The 18720-nt window shown below is 42.8% G+C and overlaps 1 protein-coding gene across 1 annotated transcript in view; it reads right to left on the bottom strand.

The window, feature by feature from the left end:
* ARHGEF3 (Rho guanine nucleotide exchange factor 3) overlaps positions 1 to 18176 on the bottom strand; it is a 220107-nt gene extending 201931 nt beyond the window's left edge. Inside the window, exon 1 of the mRNA XM_075574838.1 lies at positions 17646 to 18176. Within this exon, the coding sequence (XP_075430953.1) occupies positions 17646 to 17680 (35 nt within the window). The 5' untranslated portion in view covers positions 17681 to 18176. The remainder of the gene's footprint in view (positions 1 to 17645) is intronic.
* Between the last annotated feature and the right edge of the window lie 544 nt (positions 18177 to 18720).

Genomic DNA, 18720 nt, shown 5'->3' with positions numbered 1-18720 from the left:
AGATGGTTTGTACGTCATTCTACTAAGTTACATAAGAACCATTTGTTGTTGGTTCCAAACACACATCTTATGCAAACAGAAACCATTTCTCTTCAAATGAATACACGGCTATTATCCTTGGGACCTTGCAAACCCAGGTTGAATTGGGCTTCCTCCCTAATTTGCACCGTTATCCACTATTCTACTTAGCCATTAGTAAACCTTTCTGTACAGATGGACCTGAGATTTTAAAACCTTAAAGATTGGGTAAAGCCAGTCTAAAAATGTAATGAGTAAATGATCATTCTGAAAGTGAAAAAACTAAGATAAAACACAGCTAATATGTCATTCATTGGAAATGATAAAATCACCCTGAGAGCTGGACTTTACCTTAAGCCTTTTGGTATGCATATTTCGCAATGTTAACTGTTGCATGATTGAGGATTTCAAAGTTGCGCGGACTTGAGCCCCTAAAACCAAGTACTGAAGCCTCCACCGGCCCGTACACAAAGGTGCTCAACTCCAGTTCTCAATCCCCCCCCCCCCCCCCAACAGGTCAGGCTTTAAGGATACCCCTGCTTCAGCACAGGTGGCTCAATCAGTCCCTGCTTCAGCACAGGTGGCTCTATCAGAGGCTCAATCTTCAACTGAGCCTCTGATTGAGCCACCTGTGCTGAAGCTGGGATATCCTTAAAACCTGAGCTGTTGGGGGGAGAGAGAATTGAGCCCCCCTGCCATAGAGTAATAACACATGCTAAAATAGAAAGCTGCAGAGGAACGTCACAATATGGTAGTATGCAAAGCAGGGTGTGGGGCCGTGTTGGCTCTTTCTTCTAAGTAGTTGATATGTTACATACTTTCCAACTCCGCAGGGTCAGGGTTACCAGATGAAGGACCATGAGAGGTTGGAAAGCTTGTAACATATTAACTACTTGGTGGTCCAATAAAAGGTATCATACCCCCTCCTCCCGTTCCCTCCTGTGTTACTGCAATAAAGTAGTATGTGATTGTACGCATAATACATAAGTGATGATAGCTATAAAATAATAATATATAGCAGACAATTGCTTGAAACACACAGCAAGACCAGGAAACATGTAGAAGGATCCGGCAGTTAAAGTGAAACCGTGCGCATTTATCAGTAATATCCAGCGTTACACCTGAGAGCGACTGCATATCAATATACCGAAACTTCAAGTTGGTTTCTGAAATGTGGACTGGCAAGTCTCTCAACTTCACATTCCCCAGTGACACCATATCACCACCCTGATTCCTGCCTGTGCCAGGCCACCCTATTAACACCTTCAGGTGCAGAGCGTTGTATTGCGGTTGCATTGTCACTCATCCCTCCATCATTTTAACAATGGGTTAAAGTGAGACATACTCACCTGTATATATATGTTCTGCTAGCCCTGCATTGCTTGCATTCCACATCACTGGTAAAACACTAGAAGAAGAATGTCTTCATATACAAACACACCTAAATCATGGCTATGCTTGCTTTCTTGAGAGCAGAAGCAACTTCTAGCTTTCATACCTAAAATATAAACCCTTTGGGAAACATGTCCTATTAATAGCAGATTGTTAGTTTAATGATGGTGTTATTGCAGAAGCCCGTCGTGCTGTTATGGGCAATAGTAACGCTCCCTGCCAGCACTACCCAGAACGTGTTCTGCACAGTTCTAATAAATAATGATACCACGACCGGTCCCCACCAGTGACGGAGGCCCCTCACCTTGGTAACTTCCCCAGCATGGTATGTATAACTGTAGGGTTGCCAGGTGTCCAGTATTGGGTCGGACTGTCCTGTATAAATTAGAAGTAATATTGGACATGTACATTGTACCTCTCTGGACATAGTGACCTGACCGGCTTGTGGGGGACCGCAGATTTTCCCTGAATCAGGAGGAGTATCTCAAGCGCGTCACACCGGTCACCATTGTGTCCGTTATTTTCGGAGAAGCCACCTGGCAACCCTATGTATAAGTAGTACAACGTTATAAGGTACCTTGTAGCCTATTCACTTAAATAGGGCCTAAGGGCCCAGGTCCGAAAAAGGGCGCTAAGCTTTACCCCGGCGTTACTCCCATTCACCTGAATGGGAGAAAGGGCTTGATAAAAGCGTAGCAATATGACCACGGTGTCTTACAGATTAGTACTATTTAGTTCAGCGGTGCGCAAACTTCTTGAGCTGCGGCCCCCTTCCTGGGAGCCACGGCATTTGCACCCCCCCTCCCAATGGCTCGGCGTCAAATGATGGCAGCAGCAGGTGAGTTACAGAGGCCTCACGCCACCCCCGGCATTTAATTAAAATGTCGTGGGGAAGATCGCGGGGCCTCTGTAACCGCCTGTGCCCCCCCTAGAAATCACACAGTGCAAAAATGCGAATACTGATATTTGCTGCTCAAAAAGTATTATAAACGTTCCACTCACGTGGTGTCAGAAAATGCTAATATGGCAAGACAGATTTTTTTCTGACAATCCTTCACTGCTTGGCAATGCATTACAGGCCCTGCAGTAAGGAAGAGGTTAATCTTACTTATATCTCATCATCATTCCTCCGCAATTAGCACTATAAGTATGTGACATTCCCGGTCACCCAGAACCCACTCGTCTGACTCACCCTGCCTTGTACATTTCAATACCTACGTCCATGAAATTGCTACAGAGTCCATGTTATTCTAAGCAGACAATACACCGTGTATTTGGGGTTTGTCTCTTAGCCACCACTATTCAGATCAGCTGCTTCCTCTTCCAATGTTCGCGTTCAATTCATTACTCACAAAAGCACTATTTTCCTTTGTTAATTCAAACATGTCTCTTTAATGCACATGAAAGCCGTCCATGTTTGCTCTGCATTATTCGAGACCCTTCAGTGTAGACATGTATTGTCCTTGAACGGGTCTTTTCTGCAAATGTTATACAGTAAATGTTTGTCGCCTTAACCTACTGAAATAATAAGGCACGTCCCCTAAAAAGCCTCCAGGAAAATGGCATGCAGAATCTGACCCTTTACTTCCCGGAGATGTCGTTCTTACAGTTCCTGAGCATTTACAGTACAAGTAAAATACTGCACCACAATTTTGGAAATTCGAAAAGAAAGCGAAAGCGGATATTTCAGAATATTGTGTTAAAACTGAATATTTAATTAGAGTGTATATTTATCAATTTAATGAATACTATATGCATGGCAAAGAACATTTAAAAAAAAACCCTCTATAAACGCTCACATCCGTTGTAGGTTCTGGTACCTTTCATGTGACCAGCACCAGAGTTCTTTGTAGCTGAAATTATAGAGTCCCGAACTTTCAAAACCTCATGGGTTTCTTGTTCAAGTGTAGCTCTGTGCACTGTAATTTCCTCTATGACGAACGCCAATGTTGGCTCCGCTAAAATGTATCACAAGCTACGGAAGATCTGCTTTTCTCCCGGACCAATACGGCTGCTACAACCGGACATTTGGTCACAGAAAAAGTCGCCCGCTGGGCACTCGGGCACCGGCTGCTTTGCCAATAATTTAAAGGGTTTTAGTGTTTAGGGAAGGGGTATTAAGGTAAGAAGTTAGTTTTTTAGGGTAGGGAATTAGGGTAAGGGGCTTTGGGGCAAGGTCTAAGGTTTGTAGGTTAGAGGGTAGCATTAGTGTTAAGGGGTTTTAGGGTAAGGTTATCTTATCCGCAAAACGGTCAGCAGAGAGATGTCCCGGCCGCGAGGTGAGTGGGGGCTAAATGTCGGCGGTGAGTCAGTCGCGGCAAACTGCCGACGGGCAAATGTCCCCTCACGACCAGAACTTTGAACGAAACTCTCACATTACCTGTAGGGAGGGGCTATTAATGCTTCAGTCCCACCTACAAGGTTCTGTGCTGCCGTTATATGTTATTGTTCTTCTTAATCATAGATTTAATGTGGAATTCTCTAATAATATTTTTCTGGTTTAGAAAGATTTGAACCGAATATTTCACTCTGGGGACATCCTACCGCAGGCATCCCACCGCAGACATCCCACCGCAGACCTGAGGAAGTGAGGGTCTTTGTACCTGGGCTTCCCAAGAACAGACGAGTTCAAAATGGCCATAGAATCTGCCCCAATAAAATAACATTAAATCTTTACTACCAAATAAGCAAGCTACATCTTTCGGATTAATGCAACGGCAGCGACGATATTAAACAGTTACTCATTCATGCATTAACACTTTGAGTGTCCCATGATTAAAAATACTAGGTTTTTTTAGGGGGGGATTGCACAACGCGATTGGTACGGAATTTGAATATCCTGGGGAGTTACCCACGACCACATCATGGCTACCCCAAGCGATCAGGTAGGTGAGATCCAGAAGATTGGTGGCACTCGTGATAACGCCGCAGTCCACGCCGATCGCATCTTGTTACACTTTTTTAACTTAATTGAACAGATCTTTTTACGAGATTGTTTTGATTTTTTTTTTAATCTGATGCTTTGTTCAGGAGATAGAAGCGATTGAAATATTAGCTGCAAGGGGAGGTTAAAATGGAGCTCTCTCCACTGTCCAGTGCAGCCTAAAGATTACTTTGGATACCTCAGAAGCTGTTAAAAGTTAACACTTAAATATTTCTTTAAATAAAACAAAAACATTAAGACGCACTCAGGGGGTTTCAGGCTTCTGGGGTGGGGGGGGGGGCAGATTGCTGATATAAGAATTGCTTTGTAATTTTGCTTCAAAGCTTAGGCCTGCATTCTTACATAACCCCTACAAAAGGAGTGTATGTTATACATGTCTTGCTCGAGGACACACTGTTTTCGAGCCCTGAATACATTGGTTTTTAAGTAGTAGCATATGTGGCATTGGAGCACGCCAAGACTTCTCCAGTGCGGACTTCAGCTAATGTTGCCGGGACTCTGTCCCTTTGAGTTATGACAAGTGCAGCCACTTGTGAGCTCAGTTAAATAAGAGTAGAAAGTGCTTCATATTAAACGTTTCTTCTAGGACAGGGGAGGCCAATGCTAGAGTCCTCATGGGCCACCGATAGGTCAGGTTTTCAGGATATCCCTGCTTCAGCACAAGTGGCTCAATCAGTCGAAGAGCAGTGGCTGGAGCAGGGATATCCTGAAAACCCCAATCTGTGGAGGCCCTCAAGCCCTGGGAGTTGGTCACCCCTGTCCAAGGACCTACTGATGAGTCGGTGGCACTCAGGAGTTTTGTTCTTTTAACAGACAAGTTCAAAACCTTATGGTTACTAAAACTTGTAAAGCCACACTCACCCCTACTTAACCCCCCACTTTTTTTAAATTAAGGATCAGAATCAGGGCGTCCCCCGAAACTGAACTGCATTATTTTCAGCTCCAAGGATGCTCCAGTCCCCGAGATACTCATCACAAAAGGCACCGGCAGTACTTCCTGGGTTTTAAATCTCCTGCATCACGTCGACCAATAGGAAGCCGCAAACTGATGATGTTGCAGCTTCCTATTGGTTTGCATGATGTGGGAGATTAAAACTGCCATCTTGTTTCCCCTGGAGGGGACAAAATGCAGGTCACTTCACCAGGAAGTGTCTCAGGAACCAAAGTCCCCCGAAGCGAAGGATCGCATGTTTCAGTTTAGAGTAGCTGAAACAATGATGTATATTGACTGGAGTAAGGTGGTACATATTCCCTTCCATACAATCCATTGAAAGATTTCTGCACGTTCCTCATTATTACGCGTCTGAATATAACACAATACAGTCAGTTTCTTTTTTCAGCCAAAGCGCATCACGTCCTTCAGTCCCATCCAACCACAGAACAGTGCGGCCACAGTCTCCATAGGGCCAGAAAGCCACATTTTTCTTGGAAGTCTTTGATGCACACACTTTGAAATGTTGGTGTGGTTTATCTACAAGTAATAAGTAGCGCTGGATGAAAGCCATAGGAAAACAGGCAACTGCTGCTGTGGAATAAAATTGCCCGCATATTGCAATGGCATCTCGTTTTAATTACATCTAGGTTTCTGTTAATGATTGTATTCAACATCAACGTAATGCCAGTTGATACTGACACAAAGGGCTGTGAGATTAACCCAAACAGAAGGCAGCAAACTTCGCAGATCCTAATATTTCTCTATCACCGACCCGTCAGTCTCACACACCAGCAATGCATTTCAATCTTGCAATGAATTACAAGCATGTCTGGCATGGATGGGGTTAGCTCGTGAAGTATCCAATTTAACCACTACGTATTACATATCCTCTCATTTTCTATCGACACCCGTAACAGGTCATTAATTACAGTTGCAGGATCCAGCTGTCTATCCTTACACCGCCTAGCAACATTCAACAACTGATAGTTATTCCTGTGGGTCAGGGGTGGACAACTCCAGTCCTCAAGCTCAATCCGTAGCGGTCAGTTGACTGCCACCTGTGCTGAAGCAGGGATATCCTTCAAACCTGACCTGTTGGTGGCTCTTAAGGGCTGGAGTTGGCCTCCCTTGCTGTAGGTTATGGCAGAGGACTATGGAATCGGAGGAAAACTAACGTTAGTGTTAAAATACAGGTGCAAACATGTCTGCACAGAATTTTATTAAGCCTGTTTAGATGAAGGAGACCAGACAGGGGGGATTCAGTGTCAAAAACAAAGCGCATCTTCTCTGATCAAGTTTTACCATTTTTTTTCAAACAGTCCATTCAAATGCCTGTTCCCAGAAGTAGCGAAAAAACATTTTATTCGGAGAGACCCAGCAAAAAAAGGGTTTATCGGCATGTGTCGCCGTGAAAAAAGTGATTATCGGCATGTGTCACCGTGAAAAAAGTGATTATCGGCATGTGTCACCGTGAAAAAAGTGATTATCGGTATGTGTCATCGTGAAAAAAGTGATTATCGGCATGTGTCCCCATGAAAAAAGTGATTATCGGTATGTGTCACCATGAAAAAAGTGATTATCGATATGTGTCATCGTGAAAAAAGTGATTATCGATATGTGTCCCCATGAAAAAAGTGATTATCGGTATGTGTCACCATGAAAAAAGTGATTATCGGTATGTGTCATCGTGAAAAAAGTGATTATCGATATGTGTCCCCATGAAAAAAGTGATTATCGGTATGTGTCACCGTGAAAAAAGTGATTATCGGCATGTGTCACCGTGAAAAAAGTGATTATCGGTATGTGTCACCGTGAAAAAAGTGATTATCAGCATGTGTCACAGTGAAAAAAGTGATTATCGGTATGTGTCACAGTGAAAAAAGTGATTATCGGTATGTGTCACCATGAAAAAAGTGATTATCAGCATGTGTCACAGTGAAAAAAGTGATTATCGGCATGTGTCACCGTGAAAAAAGTGATTATCAGCATGTGTCACCGTGAAAAAAGTGATTATCGGTATGTGTCACCGTGAAAAAAGTGATTATCGGCATGTGTCACCGTGAAAAAAGTGATTATCGGTATGTGTCACCGTGAAAAAAGTGATTATCGGCATGTTACCTTGAAAAAAGTGATTATCGGTATGTGTCACCGTGAAAAAAGTGATTATCAGCATGTGTCACCGTGAAAAAAGTGATTATCAGCATGTGTCACCATGAAAAAAGTGATTATTGGCATGTGTCACCATGAAAAAAGTGATTATCGGCTTGTGTCATCGTGAAAAAAAGAGATCACCCCCGACTAAAAAGTTGTCTCCTTTATTAAAAAAACAAAGAAACTATCCTTAATATCCTTAATATCCTTTTCCGATTATAACCCCAACCAAATGCTTTAACACAATAATATGCCTCCCCCAGAACATCCACTTTGTGCGAAAAGCCACAATCCTGCACATTTTGATTTTCTTACAAATTTAGAACCGAGGGGGGGGTGCTGAACCCCGCCATTTTCAGCTCCGTACCTACCTCTCTCCAGTTGATGGCCATAGTAAGGGAATTCAGACACGCTTTGGGATAGACGAGGTTACCCTAAATACGAAAGAAAGCCAAGGATAAAATCGCGTCCGAAGTTTTACAGCAAATAGGAAAGTGGGCAGACAGAGTAGTTCTTATCTGCCATCACATTCTATGTTCCCGAGGTTTATTTCCATTATAGTTGATGGTTCACTGCCTGGATTTACAAAGATGGCGTCTGCAGTTATCCGTTGTGAGGCCGCAACGTCATTCGGTGTGCCCTCCTTTGTGTCAGCCACATTCAGTGGCCATTTTGATTTTACAGAATCAGAGCTGAAACACCGGCAACTAAACCGGGTAAGTATCTCGATAACCAAGGGGGTGGGGGGAGAAGGGGGATCCCAAACTAAAATAGCACGGGTCACCTCAGGAGGACCCCACTCATTCAAATTCTATAAAATCACATGTGGAAAAACGAGTCGTCGGATTGGTGCTTTATGTTCCCATCGCAGACTTCAAAAGAACTATACATTATTAATAAATCAACATACACAAGTTAATGAGAATTCTCGCATTGTTTCCTGACAACATTTCAAGCTTACGATTACATTCCAAGCATAATTAGTGCTCTGCCTTCTAGTTATAACTGTAACACCCGAGTCATCTAGTTTGAACAGATAATGCAGCTATTGTCCTTCGCCAACTGTAGACGGCTAAATATCCAGTCTTGGTGGAGCTTCTGCAGAATGGATACGTCATTGCCAACACTAACCACGAGGCAGCTGTCAGGAACGTGCCAAATTCAATCCCTACCAAGAGACAGCTCCGTGTACGATGGGAATGTGACACCGTTAGGTTTTGTGCACATCATGTATCTCCTGTTCCACTCCACGACATGCACTTCAATTAAACCGCTTATTAAACCGCTTATCTTGCACTTCCAATGACAGAAGCAAGTCCGCACGGCACTTTAATTCTTCATTCTACTCCGTACTATTGCAAGATGTTAAATCCAATTCTACTTTTTCTGCTCATGCTATTATAATCCTCTATTTGGAACATAGGGGGAGGGATGGGCTGAGCTTGCACCAAAATTTATCCTCCATATATGTTTTTGTACTCCATCTGGCATTGGGCTGGCCCCTGAACATCTTTATTTTATGTATATTAAAACTAATTAAAAATGGAATTAAGAGTTGAATTTAAAAAGTGCAGTAAGTGTTATCTAATACTACAGAACGGATTTTTTTAATTTTTTTTAAACACGTAGGATATTGCTTGGATTGCTCCTTTAAAACCTATTTTACAAAAATGAAAATAAAACATACTTTCCTATTAAGTTCCACCTCTTGTAGTAACTCAACCACAGTACGAGACAAAGAGAACAAGAGGGGAAGTATGGAAACAAAACCAAAAATGCCCCGATGAACAGACTTCAAATGTGGCCGTTTTCACCCATTGTTAACACTGGTAAGCACTGATTTTTTTAAAATAAAACACAGGAAAACAAAAACAAAGTCTTTATTTACAAAAAAAAAAATAAACATTAAAAACCGGAATTCCTTATTATAATGTTATTACAGGTGATTGCAAACAAACATGTTCTATTGCATTACAAAAAGGACAGTCTAAAACCTAAAGATTAAGCCATCATCACCGCCTACTCCAAGAACAGCACGAGGTGTGAACGGCAAACACATAACAGTGCCCAGATCGTTTCAAAGCTGGATTTGCTGAGAGAAGGGGGTTGTAGAAGATTGTTTAACCCATGGACTCTGAAGTGGGAAGATGTGTGTACAGTACAGTACTTCCTTAAAAATAATATGGCGGCTGTATAATAATTATGGTAGAACAAACAAATGTACTGGTTTAACTGGGAGAATCCCAGTTTAAGGATAGTTAAAATCGGAAAACGATGTTATCTTTTATATAAAGTATTTCAGATAACTGGTCTCCACCTCCAGTGTCGGAGAAAGGGGACAAATGTCCCTGGCTGGGAGGTGGATGGAGACCCGGCCACCCAATCCCGGAAACTGTGCCTACCAGGGAACCCTCCCTCGGCACCCATGATCTTTTTATGGAGAGGCAGGAGGAAGAGGAGGACAACCTGAGGCCCAGGCTAGTCCTGGACCCCAAAAAAAAGCTGTTGGCGGGCCTGCGGTCTACCATATATTGCAGTCTCAGTTGAATTTGGCAGATTTGGTTTGGGATTATCCTTACACACTTACAGTTCCCCAAATCGCAATCTCCTTGAGACATTGGAGCTTATTCTGTAGATTTGAAGTGAACAGGGATTTCCATGCGCCAGGTTCTGCGTCATCGCAGTTTACAGAATAAGCCCCATTGTACTGCGTATTTATTGGGACGCCCCATAAGACACTCTCCAGGGCCAGTAGACACCTTAAAAACCAGCCAGTCATTCTAAAATGTCTCCCATGGCATAATAATGCTCCGTAAATATGAGTATTTGTGAGCAGCTGCTACAATGGCATTATCTATGAATTATCTATAATCTATGCTACAATGGCATTATCTATGAATTATCTATAATCTATGCTACAATGGCACCCTCTTGTTTTAAATTATGCATTCAAAAGTTGTATGCAGAGCGAGGAGCACTCGCTTCTCCAGGTAGGACGTGCCTCGGGTGCACGGGTACAGCCCGTGGGGGTAATCAGTGTAAAACGAACCCTGCAACATACAAACCGGTACTCTATAGGTCTTTTCAATATAAAAAATAAGAGGCTTTATTATGGGCGGATCGACATTTCAGCCCAAACGCGGCCCTCTGTCAAGATCTGTGTATTTTCACAAAGGTCTGCGTTTGGACTGAAACATCGATCCGCCCGCAATAAAGCGTCTTACTTTTATTATAGTGAAAAGACCTATGGAGTTCAGGTTTGTCCACTGCAGGATTCTTCTTATATGGATTAAAAAGGTCATTTTAATTTCCCCGGGAGGCTAATCCCCAGAATACAACTACAGAATATAAAAAGGAGGGCACAACTAAAATTAACAGGCAGAATGACTTCAGGGGGCCATGCCAGGCACCTCTGCTAATGAAGCGGATAATCTGCAGATATTAGGATTTTTAGTATGGACATTCAAATACAAGAGGACGCGTAGGAAAAATAAAGCAAACAGAAGAGCACAATATAAAAAGGTTATTTATTACCTATGTATAGTAACAAAGGAGGGAGCGGGAGTAGGGGGTGTGGTAGCTTTTATTCGACCAAGAAGCAGTTGATATGTTACAAGCTGTCCAACCTCTCAGGGTTACCCAATGAAGGACCCCGAGAGGTTCGAAAGCGTGTAACATCTCAACTACTTGTTGGTCCAATAAAAGGCATCATACCCGCTACTCCCTCTCCCTCCTGTGTTACTAAATAGAAGAAAGGACCAACACGGTGACCCGCCCTTCTTTGATTACCAATATGTGTAATAATAGAATTGTCCTTTCTAACCCTTGTAATATTGCTGATTTCAGCACTGGTGGGGCCTGCAATGCATTTCTAAAGGACTGGAATTAATAAAAACAAACCCACATGGAGTTTGCGGGATATGAAAGGAAATAATTCTTCGTTTTGGAACATGATTTTGTCTTAACCCAACACACATATGAAAACATACTCTCTGGACATCGCGCTTCAAAAACACACGGAAGCCGCCAAGAAAAGCATCCAGGTTTCAGAAATGAAAAGAAGCGTAATTAATGGGATGTCATTTCATTTTCCCCGATTTGACATGAGGAAATGGTGCACTCGAGTATTTTAGCAGAAAAGCAAAGCAATACACACGTGCATCAACAACTGCTTACAATACAATGCATTATTCTAATAGGACACGTGTGGTGTAGTATGACACCAGGGGAACTCCAGTTCTCAACGGCCACCAACACGTCAAGTTTTAAGGATATCCCTGCTTCAGCACAGGTGGCTCAATCAGTGGCTCAGTCGAAGACTGAGCCACTGATTGAGCCTCCTGTGCTGAAGCAGGGATATCCGTAAACCCTGATCTGTTGGTGGCCGTTGAGGACTGTAGTTGACCAGTCAACGACTGAGCCACTGATTGAACCACCTGTGCTGAAGCGGGAAATCCTGAAAACTTGACCTGCTGGTGGCTCTTGAGGAATGGAGTTAGCAACCCCTGGTGTAGATGAACTATCCCGAATGGTTTAAAATTCAGCAAGTACAAAGTCTTCCTATCGTTATAACATTACATTCTCCAGCAGGTAATTAGGGATTTATAATTCTGTTATATCTTATGGAATGGTCCTACACTTTGCTGATATTAATTGATAGGGTACTGTGCATGTCAGAACACTGTACTGCACTTATTTGCAACTAAAATAGTATAATCACACCATAGAATTCTTGCCTGAAGGTGATTATTCTGCAAAAGATACATCTTCTGAAATACATAGAATTTGTGTGATGTTTGAGAAAAAAACAGAGGTAGAAACCAGTTTTGTTCTTACAGATAAACACAGTCTGTGTAATAGGGACAAAAGACAGCACAAAATATATCACTTGATACCTTTTTGCTGACGCGTTTTGCAATTTGTTTCGTGCGGTCATTGGTAAATGTACAAGTTCACCTTTTTTAACAGATAATGGTGAAATGGAAAAACATTAAATATCTGGATTTGAAAAATCAAGCGTTTTAGACACCAGTCCTTTCCATCACCGTGTTTCTATTAGTTATTCAATTCTCCTTACTTTGTAAGTTCCTTTGACCAGTAACCACCTTGTGTATGGCATATAAACATATACGTACAGGGGGTCCTCGCTATAATAATAATAATAATAATAATAATAATAATTGCATGTTCTTGTATAGAGCTGCTAGTTTTACGTAGCGCGTTACAAAGACATTTTGCAGGCACAAGTCCCTGCCCCGTGGAGCTTACAATCTATGATTTTGGTGCCTGAGGCACAGGGAGATAGTGACTTGCCCAAGGTCACAAGGAGCCGACACCGGGAATTGAACCAGGTCAGTGTCTTTACTCACTGAGCTGCTCTTTCTCTATCCGCCGTTTCACTTTACAACAACTGGCATATCCAACGCGTTACAATGCCACCCTACGGGCTGTTTTCCCGAATGCATTATCCGACGCTCACCGCCACTGATTAACATGGGACTCACTTCACAACGGTTTCACTCTCCGACGCTACTTCCAGAATGGATTCCATTGGATAACCGAGGACTGCCTGTATACGAAATATAATATATGTAGATCATACTAGCTCTTGCCCCCGCCCCTGCCAGCTAGCCCCACCCCCAGCGCTCATGCGCCTGCTGCTCTCTGATCCCCTCGCTCTTCTCACTGAGCTGTGTCAATCAGGTCAGTCATTACAGCGCACAGCCATGGGCGGAATTATAGACGCGCCTCGGATTTTTCCATCCCTGCAATAAAAACACTTTATGGCATAGCACCGCTTAATAAATCTGGGCCAAAATCTTTACTGAAATCTAGAAGCAGTTTGCCTTGAACCTCATTGACCAAAATGATACTATAGAGACGATCCACTTTCTGCTACACTGCATCCACGGAGAACATTCTCACTAAAGTCTCCCGGTTGCAAAACACAAAAAGCAGCAGCATATTTATTAAAGAACAGGAATCCCATTGAAAGCAAAAGGCATGTGATAAATCTGAAGCGAATCTATTGCCCCGTGACACTTTGGGACATTGCCATCGCTGTCCAACAGTTCAAAGTTTGTCTCTTCATTTAAAATATAATTCATCCTTCCCGACACCTCCACCACCGGGAGGGTAAACAGCGCGTTATGTTCTAAATGTAGGAATAATTAATATATATATATATATAATAAGGAATATACAGCACATATATCGGACACATTGCTCTCATTAGCAACACACAGACAGGTCATACAGTATGTACATGATGTATGAAAGAGGAAGAAAACGGAGGGACACGGGGAACTTTACAAAACAGATAAGGAACAAGAAGGTTATTTCTGATGAGATCATAGATGTTTCACACACCGGGTGTTGCCATTCCTGGGCACTTTTAGTCTGAGCCCTCAACTTAACCTCTTATTAGTGTACAGTAAATAAAAATACCACTTGTGGGGAACTTGCATGTCTCTGCCAGGTCTGCTACCCTGTCTTTCCCCATTATCCCTTTGCAAACAACACTTCCGCTGCAGCCAGGGATTCTGGGTAATGACATGCAAATGAGCACAGTGTGTCACTCTTTACTTCTTTTTTAATGTCTGGTTATACCCCTTTTAGTAGAAACATCTCATACATTCTATAGCATTTGACAAGTATGTCTGTTTCTGGTTAAGCATTCCCCTTTCATTCATGTCCTGTACTTGTGCATTTAATAAAAGTAAAGTTGGAGCAAAATCAATGTTTAAGAGCCCATGCTGGGGCAGTCTGCTTCATTTGGCATAGCAGCTGTGTACAATGTGATATGCATCAAGGTCCACTGCGGAGAAACAGTAGTGCAGGCGTGGACAACTACAGTCCTCAAGGGCCACCAACAGGTTAGGGTTTAAGGATATCCCTGCCTCAGCACACCTGGCTCAAAGACAGCATCACCTGTGCTGAAGCAGGTGTATCCTTAAAACCTGACCTGTTGGTAGCCCTGGAGGACTGGAGTTGGCCACTCCTGCAGTACAGTAGTGCATTTTAATGCCCGTTACTCTGGACCTTCAGTCTTTTTGTTACCATGGAATGACCCGTTTCAGAGGGACTCTGGGTAATACATATACTACAGCAGGCATCTCTCTTACTGCATTCTTCATTCTACTCAGAACGATTGCAAGATGTTAAAGAGGCAATCCATGCAGCACTAAAAATGACCTTTATTGAAAATGAATTACTTAAGCTGCCAATCGATTTGCTTTACCGTGATCGATCAGCAATGATTCTGCTTCCAGAATTCCAGGGTTCGCTTAATGGCTGCCTTTCAGTTTTAATCAATCTTTCACTCAGCAGCTACAATATATTCTTATATTACTAAGGTATTATTATCTATTGTTACAGTTTGCAGCTCAAACTGCTGGGAATATTGGCAACAAATTATCACAAACCTGAAAGTGTTACAAATATCTTGCACTGCTGGGGAGGTGTGCTAAAGCCTGCTATAGACATCAAAGGATGCTCAGTATATTAAAACTCATTACAAATAGCATTAAGAGCTGAATTATATTTTTTTTAGTATGCATCATCTAATACTACAGAACGAATATTGCTTGGCTTGCTCCTTTAAGTGCTGCAAATAGCACCTAGAAGCATGTGAGACACACATGGACGGACAGTGCACAATTCTTCTCTCTATACCTTGGAGAGATGGAGAACAGATGTCACACTTTTCTGCTTGACTGGTAGAGACCAGTTGTCTGACTTAACCCATTGGTTGCTTCTCAACTCCCTACATTCCCCTTTAACATACAGTGGGTTAATGCAAACTGGAAATGTAGGTTTTATCATTTCCAGACATTTTGATAGACATACACCCTGTTACATACACAAGCCCTTTTATCCCCTGTACCCAATTTTCCAACTCTATCTGTCCATGAAATGTCTGTGAATTGACTGTATAACCTCAGTTCATTTAATGTAATCATGTATTGTTATTACTCATGTTATATGTATTACTTCCTGGTAAAACATTTTATAAATAAAAGAAATTATTGTACTGCTACTGTATTCTATCTTGACCACCCAGAGCTCATGAAAGCCCCTATACACACAACACGGATATGTCCTTTCATCCCAATGTCATTCATTATGTATGTAAGCTTGTCCAAATTGTACCAGTAAGAGCCAAGCACCAGCTACTAGAATGGAGAGCAAGTCTTCAAGCGATTCAAACAAAACAGTAACAATAATTTAGGGGCCCTGTGCCAGTAAGCCCTTCCCTTTTAATGAAGGACACAGACAGCGGGAACTACAGCATCTTCTAAAATGCTTTTAATTGTCGCTATTACTTAATCAAATATACGTGTGCAACATGTATGTGTTAATATGCGTGTGTGTGTTAATATGCGTGTGTGTGTTAATATGCGTGTGTGTGTGTGTTAATATGCGTGTGTGTGTTAATATGCGTGTGTGTGTGTGTGTTAATATGCGTGTGTGTGTGTTAATATGCGTGCGCGTGTGTGTGTGTGTGCACGTGTAGCGGGGCCCTACTGTATAACTGATATAGTAGAGTGGCAGTGCTATGGGAAAAAATATATACTAACACAGAAGAAAAGAAATATATATCATTTACATTTCCTTTTCATCTTACAGAAACTGGAAACAGATTTGTTTTTAAAGCTGCAGAACAAGCTGCGTTGTGTGTTAAATATTTATTTATTCTTTTTAAATGACAGGACTGAAGCAGGTGGTTTCCGGAGCGTAGCGAGGCTGGAATCCCCTCTGCAGTTTAAAAGTACCGGTCACGCTGGCCAATAAGAAGCCGCAATGGGTGATGTCATGGCTTCCTACTGGCCGGTGTGACGCGGGACATTTAAAGCTGCCATTATGTTAGGCACACATTTCCCTGCCTGCAAAGATACCTCCGTAGCGGTGCAGGTAAGTATCTCTGGAAGCAGAGGGTCCCCGGAGCTGAAAATAATGCTGTTCAGCGCCAGAGAACGCCTGCTTCAATCTTGTAATTAAAAAAAACGTATATATCCCTGCTTCAGCACAGATGGCTCAGTTGAAGACTGAGCCACCTGTGCTGAAGCAGGGATATCCCGAAAACCTGATCTGTTGGTTGGCCCTTGAGGACTGGAGTTGGCCTCCCCTGATCTTCACCAACTACATTAAAGACCATGGGAGACACACAACAAAATGAGATGAAACATCCTTCTCCTGCTTTTCTGTGCTAATAACCCCACTACCAGGACATCACCTGATAAGCCTCAGCTCTCATCACTGGCAAAGGGGTTATCTCAGGGGGGTTTCCACGTGGAAAGGAATAATTAAACCCCTCTGAATGCCAAGTCCACAGAAACCGGTGGTTACCATGTTCATTGAATAGAGAAGTGCTGGGTCCTCTCTTCTTTTTGTGACAACCCATTTTCTTATGTGAACACATTGTGCGTGTGAATATCCCGAAGGGATGAAGTGTGTCTGCATTGTATGGGGCCTATTACACTAATAATTAATATTTACTATTAGTAGTTTAACATTTAAAAAAAACACATCATTCTGTTTCCATTCACATATAAAATCAGGTATTCAACATGATGCAATGAGTCAAATATCATTTCAAAATAATATGTCACACACAAAGCCTCACCGCGACACGGTTTAGAAAGGGTTGTGCTACTTTTTAGCAATAAAAGTTTGATGCACAATAAAAATTCAAATATAATCTTAGTACATAGTCCCAATATGTCTGTATTCTGTGTGTTTTGTATGCATCACTTTCCCTACTGATGGGTAACATTGTGTGCACTGTGTTTGTAATCCATGTATCTCCCCAGGTGTATATATTGTATATATTGTATGCCTGCACCTCCTCCATCACTAATCAGTTCGGGTATCTCTGTGTGTCTTCTCAGTACAGTATGGTAAAGTGTATTGTGAATATGCCAGTACTCATAGGGTAAAAAGTGTGTTAGTGTTTGTGTATTCATGTCTTTCAGGACTTGTGTTAAGGTGTGTGCGTGTGTGTTGGTCTTATTAAATTGTTAATTTTGTGTCACTTTCTTTCTAGTGCATGAGTGTGTTCTGAAGAAGCTAAATATGTGTATATTGTTTGCAGCAGCATTGATGTGTGTATACTTAACTCCCCAGAACTAATGGGTTAAAAGTGTGTGACAGGCACATGGCAGCACAATCCCCCCCCCCCCATGACAATAGGAAAACTCCTCCCACCTTTCAGCTGCATTATTCTCGTTTCCTTCTTGCATGTGAGTCCAGGTGCTCTTCTCAAAGTATCCTGTGAGTGTTACTCAGTCCTGATGTGAGTGCGCCCAGGTGTGCAGCGCTCTCCTCCTACTTCTGTGAGTGTCACTCAGTCCTGATGTCAGTGTTACTGTGCCCAGGTGTGCAGCGCTCTCCTCCTGCTTCTGTGAGTGTCACTCAGTCCTGATGTCAGTGTCACTGTGCCCAGGTGTGCAGAGCTGCCCTCCTGTGAGTGTCACTCAGTCCTGTGAGTGTCACTGTGCCCAGGTGTGCAGAGCCGCCCTCCTGTGAGTGTCACTCAGTCCTGATGTCAGTGTCACTGTGCCCAGGTGTGCAGAGCCGCCCTCCTGTGAGTGTCACTCAGTCCTGTGAGTGTCACTGTGCCCAGGTGTGCAGAGCCGCCCTCCTGTGAGTGTCACTCAGTCCTATGCTGTCCCTGGCAGGCAGATGACAGCACACGGTGCCTGCTGGATCGGAGCCGGGACCTAACGTATTGCCTCTCCCTGTAGCTCTGCCCCGTTTGAAAACCAGACTCCACCTCATCTCCTCCCTCACAGTCCCTTCCTTTCCCTAGTCTGCAAATCATTTAGTGCCTCATTCCCCATGTCCTGCCCCTTTATTCCAAACATATTAGTTCTCATCCTGCAATAGCACTCTCCCTCATACAGTATTTGAATTTCAGTAACAGACTGATTCTGACACACACACACACACACACACACACACACACACACACACACACACACACACACACACACACACACACACACACACACACACACACACACAATGCCCCTTAACCACAGTTCACAAATTCACCAACACACACACATGTAGACATTAATAACCACACTAAGTGTGTGAGTGTAAACACACACACACACACACACACACACACACACACACACGCACGCTTTTATAATATTACATACTACTGGAACTATAAGCCTGTGCTTTGTTGCTTATATCGGGAGCTACACCCCTGCCTACCCCTACTTATATTAACAGGGGTGCTGCGAGGCTGCACTTTGGGATCACACTGTGA

Source organism: Ascaphus truei, chromosome 17 (genome assembly GCF_040206685.1).
Source record: "Ascaphus truei isolate aAscTru1 chromosome 17, aAscTru1.hap1, whole genome shotgun sequence".
NCBI classification, from domain to species: domain Eukaryota; kingdom Metazoa; phylum Chordata; class Amphibia; order Anura; family Ascaphidae; genus Ascaphus; species Ascaphus truei.
The sequence above is the reverse complement of the archived record's forward strand: the minus strand, read 5'-3'. Positions and strand labels throughout refer to the sequence as shown.